The sequence below is a fragment of the Parasteatoda tepidariorum genome, chromosome 4, assembly GCF_982258835.1.
Source record: "Parasteatoda tepidariorum strain Cologne lab strain chromosome 4, Ptep-v5.0, whole genome shotgun sequence".
Taxonomy (NCBI): Eukaryota; Metazoa; Arthropoda; class Arachnida; order Araneae; family Theridiidae; genus Parasteatoda; species Parasteatoda tepidariorum.
In genome coordinates this window covers 21,450,419-21,469,566 of record NC_141758.1, presented here as the reverse complement: position 1 = coordinate 21,469,566, position 19,148 = coordinate 21,450,419, and the positions used below count along the sequence as shown (strand labels likewise).

The following is a 19,148-nucleotide window of genomic DNA, read 5'->3' as shown; positions in this document are numbered from 1 at the left end:
TAAGCCAGTCTGGATAACTTAAATAATCTTCAATTCAACTATAACTTTTTTAAAATTAAATATGGAACCCTAGAAACAACTTTTAACCTTCTTCTTACAGTTGGTACAACATATGGACCATAAGTAATAGTGTAACTGGTACACCGTAAACAAAAGGTTAAACATGTTGAAAATTTTAATTTACTTTTAAATCTTTTATACCACATTAAATTAGGTAACTTATTTCATGAGGAAGAGTCAGTGTTGCTGTCTGTGCTTATATCTTTCAATTATAAATCTAGAACCGTATAAGCTAGTAGCCAGACATTTTAACAGCAGTTGCAATAGGCAATTTTAACTTCCGATTCTAAAAATCGGTCAAGAATTTCAGTTTGACAGTTCGGGAGGAGTATTTGAAATTTTTTTTTTTTTCTAATTAGCCGCTTACAACTTACTAGTCCGACTCGGTTTTGGCACTAATGGAAAAAGTGCCTTCATGAAAAGCGTGGTAGCAAGTTAGCATACAAACTAAAATGAATAGATAGATAGCTACGAATTCTGTATAAAACGTTGAATGCCACGCTCAATGCAAATAACTACAAACTGAATTTGAAAATATTAGACATATTTTGCTAGTTTTTTTTGAAAGGATTAGCTCGATATATAAGAAAGACTAAGTGATGAATGATATAACCCAATGAATTGTTTAGAAATAGTGGTGGATAAAGATCTACTAAATTGAATTTATTAAACCAAGAATCACAATTAATAAACTACCACTTTAAAATATTTATTCGCTGTCCGAAGCAAGTTGGCATTTCTGTGTATATAAATAAAACTATTTTTATGTGTTCTATATTGCCTTAATTTTTTCAAACCATTTTAGTAGCGATAATAATATAAAAAATAAAAAATTTACTCGAATTATGTGTTTCTAATAATCTTGGCTTCGCCGGTCACCGGTGACCCCCGTGGCACTACGAATAAGCTCAGTGCCAGTCACTGGTGACCCCCATGGCATTCAACGTGTTAAAGATCCAACAACTGTTTGATTTTAGGAAAGATCTATATCAGAAGTTCTTATGTGATTAATTTTAATATAATTAATTTTTATAATTAAAAACTACCTAATTTATGTACCTAATTTATGTAATGTTGAGGTCGCATTAATGTTGAGGATTAGGTGATTAAAATTGCATAGGAACCCATACCGAGGAATGTCGCCATTCATTACTGAGGGCACTTTCCTATTATGAGCTGTTTCTTCGTGTGCTTCTGAATAAGTCATAATTGGGAAGCTCCCCCAGCCGCGTTCGACGATACTTTCCGATATGGGTCCGAAGCATTTTTAATTCCGATGATATGCCCTGACTCCCCTAGAAGTTTGTCGCAATATTTAAAGAACGTGTTAAAGATAACGTTTTTAAACTTAAACATTTCACCTAAAAATGTCATTAAAAAAAATCTGTAGCTTTTAGAGCAAAAGTAACTCATCCCCACACCCGAAGCAACGCAAGATGTTGTACTTGTATAAATCCAACAAAAAATTTGTTTCTGGAGTTATTTACCTTTTGTACACCAAACGAAGAACGAACATTTAGCTAGTCATAAAATATTTAACAGAATTCGAAAAATATTGAGTTCCCTAATTTTACTACACTATTCACAATATCAGAAAATCTACTTACCGACAAGTAAAAAATCTTATATTTCCTTTCAAATCTGTCCTAATCCTACAACACAAACTTATTCTAAACAATTTTGTCTAGAAGAGATGTGTCTACGCGCTCCCATTTCTAAAATATTTATGGACAAAATTTATAGATTATTGAGAGTTTATTACACTGGAAACTATAGTAAAAAGAATACCGTTCTCAATAACTTTGTAACCGGAAGTAGGTCATTCCACTGTTATAAAGTAAGAGTTTAATATATTAATCAATTGTGTAGACTCCGAAATAAACTGTAAGATGTTTCGTGGGTATAACTTTTGATTGTTTTATTTCTGAAAATAGGATGATATAATTTATTTCCTGGACAAAAAAAAGCTCATAAATTTCGAACCCATATTAGAGTTTTCATTTTTATAAAATATAAAAATGAAAACTTTAAGGAGCGTTTGGCCCAACATAAACTTTTGAATTGCGTAAGACTAATCTATGATTGGCCTTAACGCTTGACAGAGATGCCAACTGCTCCGGACACGCCATATATATGAAGACTGAAAAGAGTAAAAACTGGTAACAAATAAATTTCATTTTTTAATTTTTTTTTCGGGAATAATAAAACTCTTTAATTACCAATTGGTCTTAACCCCTTGGGGACGGGTGATTCAGAAAAGCATTCGTACAAAATCAGGATCAACTTGTAATTAAATAAAAAGCGGTAACTTAAATGTAGTCGTTGCTAATTTGACAGACTTACTTTGCTTTTACTTTAATTATTGTTAGTTTAATCATATATATATAATCAATGTTAGTTCAAAGTATAACTAAATAGTTTTATTTTGAACAAAGTAATGGTGAATTAAATAAATCAAACAATTATAACTCCGCCCACAAATAAACTGCTAAAGAATTACTTTGATTACCAGTTTTATCTTTTTATCCTGATTGATACAGTTTCATGCTGTCACGTATTTGTGACAGTCGGCGCGAAAGGGTTAATGAATACAATTTTTATATTGAATTGCTTCTTCGCTGAGAAGAAGTTAATTACAGTAAATTTTTTATTTTTAAGACTAGACGAACTCCTCCTGAATATTATCTAATATTGAAATAGTTCCCCTACCAGTATTTTCTCTTTTCCGTCTTGAATTCAGGCCTGAAAGTAATTCATGATAATACCAATTAATAGCAGTGAATTATATAAGCCTACGAATTATTTAGATATAGTGGTGGATAAAAATCTACTAAATTGATTTTATTAAACCAAGAACCACAATTGATAAACTACCACTTTAAAATACTTATTTGCTGTCCGGAGCAAATTGGTATATCTGGCTTAACCCTCTTACTCATCAATTATGTTCTTCATTTTTCAAAAATCAATTATTGTACAGTCAGCAAAAAAAAAAAGATATCACCTTGAATAACTTTTGTTCTAATGATCGGATTTTCACGATCTAAGTGTCAATCTTAATGGTTCCCGGGGGTGACCTCAAATATGCTAATTAATTAGTGCTAACTATTAATTAAGTTACGAAATCAGACACAAAAACGTACTTTCTCTGAATAAACATGTATTTTTTTTTACATATTTGGATTTCTAACCTTCAAAATATAGGGGGTAGCCGCAATCTGGGAAATATGGTCCCCATAGTTTGGTCAGGAGAGCGATCCAAAGTTCGAACCCGTTAATGTTAATTTCACTTTTTACGTTTTTAGTCATATTTTCAAAACTAATAAAGCAATTTGAAGAAAATTGTACCCACTCATAAAACTCATTTACCCAAAGATAATTTCATGAAAAAAGTAATTTTTAATAATTATTAATTATTTTTTATTATTTAATTAAATTGAGGATGAAAAAATTTTGAATTATAAGGTATGAATTTTTTTATACCATAATAATCTACATATTTTTCAATAGAAAAATCTAAAGTTTCAACTGTTTTTATTTATTAGAAGCTGAAAAAAATTAAAATTAATTATTTTTAAAAAAATAATTTGGTGACAATAAAAAAATGATTAAATGGGGCGATTAATATTAAAATGTGATAAACTTGCGAGGAACTTGACTTCGCGAGCGTAGTGTAAAATTTCATTCATATTTTTTTCGCTAATAATCGTTTGCTAATCTTTTTATTTTTATTTCTTTCAAACTATAAAATACGATGTTTCTTTTTAGTCATTTAATAATTTATTTGTAATTTAGTAAAGAAATTATGAATAAAACATTTTGAATAAAAGACACTTTATTCAACGAATGTCTAGTTTTATAAAGGCGTGCTTCTGATAGAATATGATTATGCACCAGATTGTGCTTACTTAATGTGATTATTTTTTAATTTTTGATTTTCTTTTTCAATAACTGATACAATTTCAATAATATACATACGTATGCATAGATTTGGAATAATATATTTATCAATTTCTTGAATATATATTTTATAATTATTAATACGAATGCGTAGTCAACATTTTTAATCATCTTAAAACTTCGCCCGGTGACTGAGCGGTAGCGCTTCGCGCGTCATTCCTCGGGCCGGGCAAGGCTGACTCAGCCTTTCATCCCTTCAGTGGGTCGATAAATAAGTACCAAGCATGATTCGGAACTAAACACTGGTGGTTCCGCGTTCGGCTGACCACCTAACCGGAACATCTGCTCCTGCACCCCAGAGCCCTAGGTCCAGAAAACTGAGATGGGCACAGTAGGCCTTGGCCCTCCATGGGCTGTCGTGCAGCTGAGTTTAGAGTACAGTTTTTTAAAACTTCTTTACATCTTATATATCGCCTTAATCTTAAAATAAATTTGTAAATTACCTGTCTGTGCGTGTTTCGCAGAATTATTTTACTAACTTTTTTACTGAATTTTAATGCAATTTTTTTTTTTATTCTATTATGTGTATTTTTTTCCAATAATATACTAATCAATCGTTTAAGTACTTTAATTTATGTTTTTCTTTAAAATAAAATTACTTTTTTGATTATTGCTAAGTTCTTATTGAAAGAAAACTTAGAATTATTGCCAGCTATCTGAGAATTAAATCTTGTTAAGAAATTAAAAATATTCTACTGATCACACACAATATCATTCGAAGCAGAACAGCTGACTATTTACTGAAAATACTATTGTTTACGAAAAATGAAGATAAATTATTAATTTTATTTTTTTATTGCTTCTTATTTATTCGAGTAATGAAAAGTAAATGCGTATGTGCGCACAGGGGAAAAATTTAACAGATTGTTTTGTTTTTTAAATGAACAAAAAACTATGGGCATGCAATTTTAATTCAACATTCAAAGTTAATCTTGTGCGCTAACCCTTTTAAGTTACCCTTTTGTCTTAAAAAGTTGAAAATATTTGCTTTAAAAGTTGTTTGTATGATTTCTCAACTTTTGCACAGTTCAAAAAAATATTGCTATAGCAGGAAAATGTTCGATATGCCTTGTTTTGTTAAACAACTACTAAAATAGAAAATTGTAAAAAGATTTGAAAAACGTGCTATTTTTAGAATCATCATCACAAAAATTGTTCTTTTACTCCATTTGACTTTTTTCTTCTTAAATAACTTATAATCATAGTTTTAACACACGTTTTGAAGAAATTATGTATACAAATTTCTCCTAATATTTCGTAATAAAAAAACAAGAATATTAATGATTTATTTATACAGTGAAACCTGCCAAGTTGACCACACTTGTAAGTTTTACACCTGAATAAGTTGACCTCAATTATCAAGAACGGAAATTTTCCTACATAATAAAGAAGCAAAACCTTTGTAACTTGACCACCTGTCTATCTTCTATGTTGACCACTGAAATAAGTTAATTTTGTCTAGGAGTGTTATGAAATTCTATTCTAAAACCCTCATAAGTTGACCAGAAAAAAAAATTCATAAAATTTTCTGTCATTTTGCATGTATGTTAATATTTCACTTGTTTGGTGAAATAGTGTAAAAAGCTAATCTAAACCCTTTTGTGAGTTGACCATCTGGGGAAGCTGTAGGGAGTCAGCTTTTGACCATTTCTTTCATTCATTCATTGAAAACAGGTGTGTTAGTTGAAAAGTTGCTCTTCCAGTTGCAATAGTGAGCAAATAGGTTTGCATGTGTAGTAATAACAGAATAAATTTTAAAGTGTTAAAATAATTTTGTTTTGTTAAAGTTTTCAATGTTTTCGTGTTCTGATATTTTAAGAAATTATTTTTATTAAACACTTCACATGCATAACTAACAAAATAATTTTTTTTTAAGAGTTAGTTAAATATTAAAATTATTTCTGTGTAACAAATTGAAGTTCGTTTTGGTTTAAACACATTTCTTGAGATATTCATTTGGCCATTTGCTAAATCAAATTTTTAAGTTAAGTAAAAAAAAAAATTTAAATATATAGCAACATGTGGGAAACGAAAAAGTAAACAATGTCCCACCCCTTCTATAAGTTGACCACTTGTCTACGTTGGCCACTAAAACAATGCACATGAAGTGGTCAACTTACACAAGTTTTACTGTAATTGTTTCATTGAACCAGAGTAGTTAATTGTTTTCGTAATAATCGGCCTTACAACTATTTAACTTAGATTCTTTGGACTAGGCGTCACTTCATGCATGTCTTTCGAGATTAAAATTTCAAAGACAAAATGTAAAAATTACAAGAATGCGTAAGCTGGTTTCAACTAACAAAAAAAAAAGGGACAAAATCGTTGACCATATAACATTTATTAAGTTTTACAATTTTATCGAAAATAAATACCGTGATTTCTATAAAATTTTGCGATTATGCATCAGAATAGCTATTTTTTTTCAGGTCCACCTTTGCTTGATCACTTTTTTTTCCTTTCCTAAGAAACTCGAACTGAGGGGCAAAAGCATTTAACCCTAAAACTCTTCATAAATTTATGATAACTTATGAAAATTTGGTTTTAATTCAAAACTGTCATACAAATTACATTAAAACAGCTTTAAAAAAATAAATAATGTCAGATAAAAAGTCAAAGATTCTATAATCTTGGAGAATCAAAAATAATTTATTAATTTATTTAAATTTCCTTTTTAAAGGAGATTAAAAAAATAAAATTAAAAAAAAGCCCAGAAAGCAACGCGAAAAATTCTTTTGGTTGCTTAGCAACGAGAAGCACTATCTTTTCCCATTTTGTCATTCATTCAGTTTCTTTATGGTTGTTATAAATTATTTCCCCTTCTATGGCGAGGTAATTTGGCATATTTTTAAACCATCGCCAGATATATAAATCCTTATTGCTACCTAATTTACAACCCATTTTTTTCGAAATTTTGTCTACCCCCCCTATTTTAAGGGTCAGGATTCCAAATATGTAAAAAAAAATACATGTTTATTCAGAGAAAGTACGTTTTTGTGTCTGATTTCGTAACTTAATTAATAGTTAGCACTAATTAATTAGCATATTTGAGGTCACCCCTGGGAACCATTAAGATTGACACTTAAATCGTGAAAATCCGATCATTAGAACAAAAGTTATTCAGGGTGATATCTTTTTTTTTTTGCGGACTGTACACATCAAATCATGTTATATCTTTATTTTAAAGTCTACAATCAATATTTCTAATGTTATGTAAAAACGTCAATTTGTCATATTGAATTTTTCATTGTTTTATTATTTCACAAGCGAACGGCTTGATTTTTTTTTATGGCTACCACAATGTATTCGAATGAACTTCAATGTATGTCATAATTAAATATGTGCTAGTTAAAATATAGAAATTTAATTAGTGAAATATGTATCAATTTATGTTAATATTTATTTATGTCAACTTACGTAAATATATGTCAAATTATGTTTATATTTTTATATGTCAACTTAGATTCGATGAATCAGATATTCAAATGTTATATTTACTCAAGCAAAGTGCTTGTTTTACTATTAGCTACCACATCGACTGCTAAATTCAAAATGTTATAACTATAAATTTTCTGTAAATTTCTAGATGTATGGGATAGGGGCCGCTAAGAGGCCCAGGTGCCCAATTTTTGTAAATAAAAGTAAAAAAAAAGCTTGACCCTTTTACGGGGTTGAAAAATTTGAGCAAAAATTTTAGTCAAAAAGAGCTGCGCTAATAGTGGTCTTTAAATTTACACCCAGAGAGGAACTAATCGATTCATACTTAAATATTCCGAAATTTGAAACGATTGATTTTTTTTATTTAGTGTTAAATTACATAAGCTAGTTTTTGAGCTCATTACCAAAACGGCTTACAAGCTTTTGTCAAGCGGAAGAACAATTCCTATGAGGGAACATCATAAATATGCATACAGAGTTGTGATAGGATACGAGCCCGTTACCTCCACGCTAACTGATCAACGAAGTAAGCCCCTAACGTGGGAGAATAAAAACAACATAGTTTAAAAAATAAAAACTATTGTATTTTTAGTGTTATATTCTCAAAGATAAGTGAACGGCTCTGAATGGATTTTATTTTATTTTATTTTATTTTATAACCGTTGTTGAACAACTGAGCCAAATTTTTAGTTTACGACCACCAATGTTCAACTCTTAAGCCTAGTAATTTCGAACCCAATCCAGAACACAAGAGAATTCTTGGATCAGTACCCCCGGGGGAATCGATTTGTTATAGAAACTTGGTGGGCTTTGTGACCCCGACAAATTTCACGTGCACCACTCACTTACCTTCGGCTGGCTGGATTCGAACTCCATTCTCACGCACCCGAATCCAACACTCTACCAACCAGGCTACCCCGGCCTCCTGAGAGGGTTTTATAACCGTCATTGAACAGCTGACCCAATTTTTTAGGTTCACGACTGCTATTGTTCAACACCGTAGTCTTGTAATTTTGAGCCCAATCCGGAAAACAAGGGAACTGCTGGATCAAATATTGGGAAATTTGCCTTCGTGGAGGACTTTTTGATGGAACTAACCCGCATTTGCGTTACATGGAGAGGAGAACCACGAAGACCTCCTATCGTTAGCCTGACAGCAAGGGGACTCTCCTTGATCCGTCTATTACTGAGGATATATTACGTCAGCGGTGTGGTTGGTGCAAGTCGGATGCGGAATTCGTATCAACCAGCCACCGCTGGGATTCGAACCCGGTTCACCAAATTATTGAAGGAATTTAAACAAAATGGAGCAACGACACAAATTTATATTCTGTTCTGCTTTTGAAAATTGGATCAAAATAGAATAGTATTTTTTTCAAGTTGCGTGGAATATTAACTTTTTATTGAAGCAAGAAAAAAAAAAAAGGAAAAAAAAAAGAATATGTTCTTAAAAGTTTTATACTTTTGGAATTATAAGGGTCAAAACATTAAAACTTGATATTGAACCCGAAATAAAAAGTTTTTTTAAAAAAAAAAAAACTCTCAGTATTACATACTCTTTAATTACAACGGGGTTTCTGTAGTTTCAGAAAATAGATTTATTTTTGGTATCAAACGTAACGTATTGGTATTTACGTAAATAAATAAAAAAAAAAGAATTTTGTCCTCCACTACACAAAAATAATTTTAATATATTTATAAAAAGACAATTCTTTACAAATAATGTTAAGTAAAAAAATAAAAGCCTCTAATTCTCATCGTAAACTGCACGACTGAATTTGAATGCGATCAAGTATTGATAGAAGCCTTATAAAAAATCATTCCTTAGCATGTTGGAGGGATTTGTATTTATAACTTAATTTTTTATTTTATTTAAACATAGTATGCCGTAATAGCCACTCTGTTTGACCCAAAGTGGCGTCCCGCCGATGAACTCTTTCGCACGTGTTTACCAAAATATGTGTTTTAGTGACCATTCTGATAACCCTCCCACGTGACCGAGTTTCACTGTGTCAAGGCTGAGATTCCCTCTGTTACATTCACTTTCATTTGAAGTACAATAAATAATCTGTTATGTCATGTTTGTTGCCTGTTATGCAATTAACTGGCGTTACCTCATAATAGGAAGCATTCAACGATAAAGCTGTTGGAAGTCTCACTGCCCTTTACTATTACATCATTTCCTTAAGAAAAAACTATTTGTCCTCTGTGATACATTAACCTTTTGCCCTTCTATATTCTCTTTTTAGAGAACATCACAAAGTCGCCACTCTCTTTTATATCTCAAGATTTAGTAATCGCTTATTTTAACTATTTCATCATGTTTATTATTGTTACGTCGTAAATTTATGCTACGTAAGCCTCTCTTCCCCTTCTACCCTTATTTTATAAATTTAAATTTAAATGAAGGAGCAGATATGCCTTTGAGTTAGGCACTCCCAACCCAATGTTTAGACCAGTTAATCGTTTTTTACGAATTTTGGTTGTTAAGCCTAAAATTGCATGAAAAACTACAATTGGCAACGAAGAACCGTGTTGGCCTTCCAATGAGGTGAATTGGGTTCGAATCCTAGCTATGGCTGGTCGATACGATTTCCGCATCGGGCTTGCATCGATCACAGTGCTGACGCAAAGTATCCTCAGTTGCAGATGGATCTTGGGTAAGAGTCGTCAGCCTAACCGTGGGAGGTTTTCGTGGTTTTTCTCTCCGTGTAACGCCAATGCGGGTTAGTTCCTTCAAAATGTTCTCCACGAAGACGAATTTCTCTCAATATTTACCCAGGAGTTCCCTTGTATTCTGGATTGGGTTCAAAATTACAAGGCAAAGGAATTGAACATTAGTAGTCATAAATCCAAAAAATTAGGTCCGCAATTCAACGACGGTTATAAAAAAAAAGTGGTAACAAAGTTTTATCCGTTATACAAGCGCTTGATTTTGCCTAATTCGTGTGTGGCAATTTCAAATTTGAAATCTTGTTCGTCATGCTGCAGGTTCTTTTTTTCAACATGGTGTTTTTATTTTTTATATTTTTTTTGACAGAATATACTTTTCACAATTCACAGAAATAACTTTTCTCAATTGATAAGACTCACACTCATTTTCGTTTATATAATTGGCTCTTATATGTATTTGTTTCTAGTGGTAGTCAAAATCACATAAATTTAAATTTATTTATGCAAAAATTAAAAGGAAATTTATACAATTCAGTACCACTTTAAATATAAAAATGAAATACTACGCACAATCCATAGCAGTTGGCATTGCTGCATATTGCTCAAAGTTAAAATTGATATTTTTATTCATTGCTATCTGAAATTTTAGCAAATATCACTTTAACCCTTTCAATACGGCGAAAAATCAGTCCAATTGCGCCCCATTGCCGGGATCAGGTATTTCTCCTCCAAGCTATTATTAGATAAAAATAACTCTTATGCCTAAAAGGTTGAAGGTCTTGGAGAAGCATAAACGTCCCGATAACAGCGCACCATCAATAACAATTATTTCACAAGCTTCATTGATGGGACAGCATATGTCCCGTCGTAAGCCCAAAGCATCTGAACCCCGGGTGTGTCCCGGCCGGATTTCTAGAGTCAATAACTCATTTTTATTGACATTTTACTTCACATTTATGATTATTTAAATTAAAATGTGATGATTATTATAGGCATCGTTTTTTTTATTAACGTTTTAATGAACGCAACGTTAACGTTGCGTCAACATTTTTATTTATAAACACTTTTCGAAATTAACAGTTATAAAATAAGAAAGGTAAAAAATTGAAAGTAGTGGAGGAACAACAGTATCTAAAGTGTGGGTTTCTTGAGGGTGTGGGCTGGAAACAGTTCTTGCACAGTGCTACGTTGCAAGATGTGCACACTATTTTCGAGCGTGCCTCTTTCTTCATTTTTGCGCACCATGCACATCTTCTACGCGTTTATTCCATCAATTAGGAAAATGGTTTCCAACATTGAAAAGTCTCGCTGTTGATGATGATATAGTTTTGGAGGAAGCCTTTGATTTCTTTCCATTTCTATTCTTTCGTTCGTACATTGGGGAATATAAATGAATAAGCAAGGATTAGGAAAGATCTTGAAGAAAAAATCCACTTGAGTGACTTCGTTGCTAATAGAGAGATTTGTTTGATCCTTGATATAAGTAACCAGTGGTATACGTGGGCATACCTGCCAACTCTTCCGGATTTTCCGGAAGATTTTATTTTCATATTTAAAGTGGTGGCAATACTCAGGTTATTCCAATTGACTTTTTGAATTATAATGATAATTATAAATGAGTTTGACCACCACTACATATAAATAATTATAATCAATATATGAAAGCATAATTTTTCTTACGCACGCGAATTTCAACGGGATCAAAATATAAATATATTTTCGAGTCAGATTGTTTTTCGTTTATTGTTTTACAACCACTCTGAAAATTCATTCTCGGAAAGAGTGAAAGTTGGCAGGTATGCGTGGGGCAAAGTTAGTTAGATGGGACCATGAAAATGATGGTGGATTCTGATTCTGGAGCTCAACTTCATCATTAACCAAACCATTGCTGATTGGGTGAAACGATTTCATTGTCGATCTCCTCTTCGGTGCTTTCCTAGAATGCGGACTCACAAGGGAAACTAGGGAAGTGTGACTCGCCAATTTTGAAGTAAACTAGTGGGATGTATGCCTTATGAGGAATAATTTTAGGGGGCAACATTCGTTTCGGCCCATAGAAGGTTCTGTGAGAGATAAAAAATAATTCAACATATAGAAAAATCGGTATTTTATTACTCCAATGCAGACTATTAGTTATTGTAATTATCTCATACTCCAATTAATTTTGTGGTTGTGGTACTTTCACGTACTATATAATGCATATTTATTGTCAGAATTGATTTCGGAAATTTTATATATCTGTAGTTTTTCAGAAAAACCTGTTAGGTTAATTTTTAAAAAAAAAAATTGACATAAAAATTTTTAATTTTTTTTTCAAAACATTTTTTAAATTAATTGGTGTATGTAATAGCAAACCAATTAATAATTAATAAGTAATTAATTTGCTAATAAATTTATTACTTTGCAAATTAATTAATTAACCAATTAATTACAAATTAATTGAAGTATGAGACAATTACAATACCTAATAGTCTGCATTGAAGTAATAAAATACCGATTTTTCTATATACTGAATTATTTTTTATCTCTCACAGAACCTTCTATGGTCCGAAACGAATGTTGCCCCCTAAAATTATTCCTCATAAGGCATACATCCCACTAGTTTACTTCAAAATTGGCGAGTCACACTTCCCTAGTTTCCCTTGTCAGTGTTTTCAAGTTCCGAAGACTCGCTAATATAAGCGACTTGTCTCAACTTGTTATCACGGTAAATTCTCTTTCGACTCATTTCGACCCTTCATCAGAAGAAGGAGCCTTCGAATTATTTAGAAATAGTGGTGGCTAAAAGCCTAATAAATTGAATTTATTAAAACAAAAATCACAATTAATTAACTACCACTCGAAAATATTTATTCGCTGTCCGGAGCAAGTTGTCGCTTGCTTGATTGGATCGGGAACGATTGACTTGAAAAATGTATGGACTCAGAACAATGAGACCGCCTTCAAATCGGCTTGGAGACTTGAAACAACAACTCACCACACGCGTCAAAACCTTTAAAGCTCTCATCAGCGCTATCACGTGATGAACAGACGTGGAAAAAAAATTTGCATACGCATACCTCTTCTTACTATATCCTATGGGTGAAAGCCTTTATATAGCAAGACGGAAAAGAGAAAAACCTGGTACGTAAGACATTTCATTCCAGCATTTTTTTTCGAAAAAAATGAAATATCTGTAACTATCAAGATTTCTTTTATAATTCTGGCATATATATAAAACTGCTTCTTTTCCAAGATAAAGTAGATATTGCTGAAAAATTTAAAAAAAGAATAAGTAAACTCCTCCCCAAAACTAGCTAAAACTGAAATGGTTTTACTACCAGCCTTTCCTCTTTTCCGTCTCGCTTTCACCCCTGCTATATCCCGCACTTATTCTAATTTTCCACATTTTGCTTCCTTTCATTTTGTGGTTGCTATGGATGATAGTGTTATCCGCGGTTAGCAATTGTCCAGCAGTGTACTATCGTTTCATCATCATCAACATATGTTTTTATCTGGGCTCTTCAGGCCGGTTACAGCCTTTTCCGCATCTGTATCGCTTAAATAACTTGCATTAATCTATACATATAAATGATTTTAGACACCCCGACTTATAAACAATTTAAACAAATACTTAATACTTCACGATAGATCTGCGAAGATTCTAAGCACTAGAACAGTTAAGCAAATTTTGTTGATCTCAATTAATATTTTACCAGTCTTCGGGTTTGTAAACAGATGATTTTTCCCAGTGGTAGTATTTTCCCCACTGTGACACAGTTAAGTCGTGTTAAGCCTTTTAAAAAGTTGGCCAAATTAACCGAAAATCTGCAAATTTTATTTTGTAGTTCTCTATCTTTTTTTGAAAAAAAAAATTAATATTTTGTCGAATCAGGAGCATTTGGCATCTTTGTACTTAACAATCTGGTTAAACTACATATGAAATTGTAGCAAATTTAATATGTAAAGATAAAGTAAATATACGAAGATTAATTCTTTTATTTATTTGTTAATTTCATTCATTGGGTAATATTCTTTAGATATCTTCTTTGGTTATTTAATTTGGATATTTTCGTTCTTTATTCTGTACTTTTAATTTTTGAAAATTTTCTGTCTCATGGTCGTTTCTTAATTTACAAGTAACTAAATTAAGATTAATTCTTTCATCGATTTGGAGATTTCGTTTATTAAGTTATCTCATTTATTTGGAGATTTTTTAATATTCTCTACGACATAGGAATTTCTTAATTTACAAGTATAATTAAATTAAGATTAATTCTTTCATCTATTTGGAGATTTCGTTAATTGAGTTATTTTATTTATTTAGAGATTTTTAAAAATTCTCTACGACATAGGAGTTTCTTAATTTACAAGTAACTAAATTAAGATTAATTCTTTCATCTATTTGGAGATTTTTAAAATTCTGTATGACATGGTCGTTTCATGTTTTACAAGCAAATCAAGTAACTTGATTTACAAGTAAATTAAGATTAATTCGTTCATTTATTTGGTAATTTGACGAATTGGAAATTTGACGTCACCCGAATGACGTAGAGCTTGAAATGCGATAATTTTAAAATATAGTCACGAAAAAGAAATACCATTTCAATACAATTCAATGATTATTTTTAAAAAAATCAGTATTTAATCACTTTCTTCTTTCAAATGGCACAAAAAAATTTTGGTTTAAAAAATTTAAAAACTATCAATATATAGCATTTTTTGTACCTTACAATTTAAAAATATATTTAGCATTAACAAATTCAAACAACATAACTAACAACCTAACTAACAACCTAACTTCAAAAATCAAACTAACTTAAAATTCCCCATCTTATTAATTTAATGAACCTTATAAAAGATATATTTTAAAATGTATAGTCACAGCAAAAAGAGAGTTTACTTTCTTGTTTTTGAATGGTTATGCAGATTTTCATTTTGTAAAGTGCTATTTTTTATTTTATAATCCTCGTAGAACAGTCAGCCAAATTTTTTGGGTTTACAGCTACTAATGTTCAACTCCGCAGCCTTGTAATTTTTAACCCAATCCAGAAGACAAGGAAACTGCTGGATCAAGTATTAGGAGAAATTTTGCCTTTGTGGAGGACTTTTTGATAGAACTAATTCGCATTTGCGTTACATGGAGTGGGAAACCACGAAAACCTTTCACGGTTAGCTTGAGGGGTATGGGGACTTTAACCCTTGACCCGTCTACCCCTGAGGATATTTAAAGTCAGAAGTGGGGTTGGTGCAAGCCGGATGCGGAATTCATATCGACCAGCCATTGCTGGGATTCGAACCAGGTTCACCTCATTGAAAAGCTAACGCTCAATCCCCTGAGTCATTACGGTTCTTTTAAATTTAAAGTGTTATGGCAATGTCTCAAAGAAATCACTAAATTTATGTATAGCAGAAAACACAAACAGCGGCGAAACATGCTCATTTTGACCCCCAAAAATGCCCTTTTTCTAAAAAAAATCATAAGAATATTTTTATTGCATTCATTTTGGCATGTAAAAATAATCCCTGAAACCAAATTTCATAAAATCATTACAATCAAAGGGATCTAAAAAGACAAATGAACATTCAGCTTAAAAAATGCGACATCTCCAATTTCTGACAATGGTAAAAACAGATTTAGTGAAGCATCTATCAGGAATCGTGCTGCCTTTAACAGTTTACCTGTCGGATTCATAGTTCGCATTAATGAAAAACGTGGTAATTCATATGATTCATATAAATAAAATGGAAATTTTCTTTAGATAGCTTCTAATTTTAAAAAAAAAAAATGCAGCATACTGTTTGATTTCAAAAAACAGATACATAACATGTCACAAGATATATAATTTTATATAATTAATCGATTTTCTTTCATAAGAATATTCAGCTTTCATAAATTTTTAATGCTAAGCACAAAATATTTGAGACACCAGTCTTCAACTTTTTGAACCTTTCAACAGGTTGAAAAATTCTCAAAGGTTGGTAGAAAAATATATAATTTAAGGTTATTATAATTTTAAAAGTTGAAAAAGTCTTACTTCGAAACATTAGGTGAAACTTGAAAAAAATTAATATTCAACAAATCCTCGCTACCTCTTATGCAGGAGACACAACATAAGCACACCAAATTTCAATTTCGTGTGTCGATCTGTCTCGAAATTTCGACCAGTTAGCAGGTTTCACAGATGACAGACGAAAAAAAGACAAAACTATTTTTGTTCCAACAACGAATTTTGAAAGATTCATTCCCCCCTTCTATTACTAACAGAAAGCGTTCAGGTGATGCAAAATTTCACGGTCATTTCTCAGAAGGCGTGGCCGAAAGTGGAAAATGAAATATGAGACATCATCTGATTTTTATGACTGAATAAAGTTGTAAAATATCGAAATTATTCGTGGCTCAAAAAATTGTTCTAGGTATGATTCACAGGAAAATGAATATTTGTTTCGGAGCAGTCTGTTTACATATCTTGCTGATTTCTTTTTTCATAATTTCTGATTTAAGTCATTATGATTTTAAATCTATATTAATATTTATTTCATGCTTTCGATATTATTCACAAGACGATATTATTAATGTAACCTTCAACTATGATCTACGATATTATTAATAGAACCTTCAACTACAATACAATCTATGATATTGTGAATGTAGCCTTCAACTACGATCTAAGATATTTCTAATACAGACTTTAACTATGATCTACGATATTATTAATAGAGCCTTCAACTACATTCTACGATATTATTAATGGAGCCTTCAACTACGATCTACGATATTGCAATCAGTGCCTTCAACTTATCTACTATAGCTGAAAACGTTGTAAAAATTGAAATTATCCGTGGTTTAAAAAATTGCTTGATTTATGATTCACAGTAAAATTAATGTTTGTTACGGAACAATCCATTTATATATCTTTCCGACTTTCTTTTTCATTATCTTCGACTTAAGTTATTATTTAATCATCTCTGTGTTAATCTTAAGAGATCAGCCTTAAGATATTATTCACAAGACGATACTATTAACAGAGCCTTTAACTACGATCCACGACTTTATTAATAGAGCCTTCCAATTAACGAGAGTCATCCTCCTTCCTCATCAACGGACAATCCTGAGGGTTTCATTAATATTACCTTTTTGCATGGGTGACAGCTAGCACTTATCGGGGGAAACTTGGGACCAGCTTTTGATAGACGGCCATGGGAGCAGACTGCCAGGTAAAAGTGAGGTGATAACAGTGAGGATGGTTGGTCGATTTGGCTAATTTGATAATCTTTCTAATTCGTTCCAAAGGTGTCTAAGGGGTATATATATATATATATATATATATATATATATATATATATATATATATATATATATATATATATATATACCGAAGATCGATTACATTATGACCACCCTGATAATAACATATAGGACCACCTTTAGCGCTCACCGACTGTTCCTGCAATTCCCTCACATTGAGAGGGGGTAGCGTGGCAATACGAATTTGGTTTTCCAAGTAGGACCACAAATGCTCTATCGGATTAAGGTCAGGTGAATTTGGGGGCCAAGACATGACTTGAAAGTCACTGGAATGTTCCTCGAACCAATCCATGACGATTCGACCCTTATGACATGGTGCATTATACTGTTGGTAAACACCATCTCCTGCAGGAAAAACTGTTACCATGAATGGGTGAACCTGGTCTGCAACTATGTTCAAGTAGCTTACAGACGTCAGGGATTGTTTTATGAGGATTATGGGTCCTAATGTGCCCCATGAAAACATTGTTCCTGAGCGAGAAACCATGAAAACCTGGGCGAGCCCATTGTTATAGATGGAGGGTGGTCATAATGTAATGACTCTTCGGTGTATATATATTATCCTTTTACATTGATGACAGCTAGTGACCGTCTGGGGAAACTTGGGATCAGTTTTCGATAGGCTGCCATGGGAGCAGACTGCCAGGTAACCATCAGAGCTGGAGTGAGAGCTAACAGTGAGGATGGTCTACGATCTATTTCGTTCCAAAGGTCTTCTTTGTGTAATTCTATCAAGTCTCTGAGAGTCTAGTTTTTCAACACCCATTTCATTCAACCGAGGTTGCGCAATCCTCAATGTATGAATAGAGCGTTTATCCTGCTAGAAGAGAAATGGGACTTTTATGAAATATTGTCAAATAGTTAGAGGAGCAGAATTGTCCAGAATGTCTACATAAACCTGAGGGCTCATGTTTCCAGCCTCTCGTTCAAGTACAATATACGGTTAAAAATTCGTGTTCATTTTTCAGCTAGAGTACTTAATGCAATCTTAAGTTCCAGAAACATAATTTTTCAGGTATGTCGATTTTTTCTTAACATTCCATTTGAGATAGATCCAAAATAAAAAAAACTCATCGATTATCTTTAACAAATTCACATAAGTTTCACACTGATTTTGAATATTACAAAAAAAAGCGAACTTTTAAATACCGTTATCAATTATAAATATTATTATTAAATATTTGTAAAAAAAAGCTTTGTCAGATGACATGTAATCTTATCTGGTTTATTAAGTTAAATGTTGACTGAAGTCAGCATGATTAATATTAAAATTAGGGCTTACAAGGGAGACTAGGGAAGTGTGACTCGCCGATTTTGAAATGAACTAGTGGGATGTATGCCTTATGAGGAATAATTTAAGAGGGCAACATTCGTTTCGGCCCATAGAAGGTCCTGTGAGAGATAAAAAATAATTCAACATATAGAAAAATCGGTATTTTATTACTTCAATGCAGACTATTAGTTATTGTAATTGTCTCATACTCCAATTAATTTGTAATTAATTGGATGATTAATTAATTTGCTAATTAATAAATTAATTAACATTCGTTTCGGCCCATAGAAAGTCCCGTGAGAGGTAAAAAATAATTCAATATATAGAAAAATCGGTATTTTATTACTTCAATACAGACTATTAGTTATTGTAATTGTCTCATACTCCAATTAATTTGTAATTAATTGGATGATTAATTAATTTGCTAATTAATAAATCAATCAGGAAATTAATTAG

General features: G+C 31.8%; 1 protein-coding gene across 2 annotated transcripts in view; it reads right to left on the bottom strand.

Moving 5' to 3' along the window:
• Nucleotides 1–16,249, bottom strand: part of qtc (GRIP domain-containing protein quick-to-court) — a 113,165-nt gene extending 96,916 nt beyond the window's left edge. Inside the window, exon 1 of one of the 2 annotated variants that reach the window (XM_071182012.2) lies at nt 16,149–16,249. In XM_071182012.2, coding sequence (XP_071038113.2) covers nt 16,149–16,158 — 10 coding nt within the window. In that variant the 5' untranslated portion in view covers nt 16,159–16,249. Of the gene's footprint in view, nt 1–1,667; nt 1,751–16,148 lie in introns of those variants that run through there. The other variant, XM_087160736.1, reaches the window with a different exon arrangement.
• Nucleotides 16,250–19,148: the final 2,899 nt, after the last annotated feature.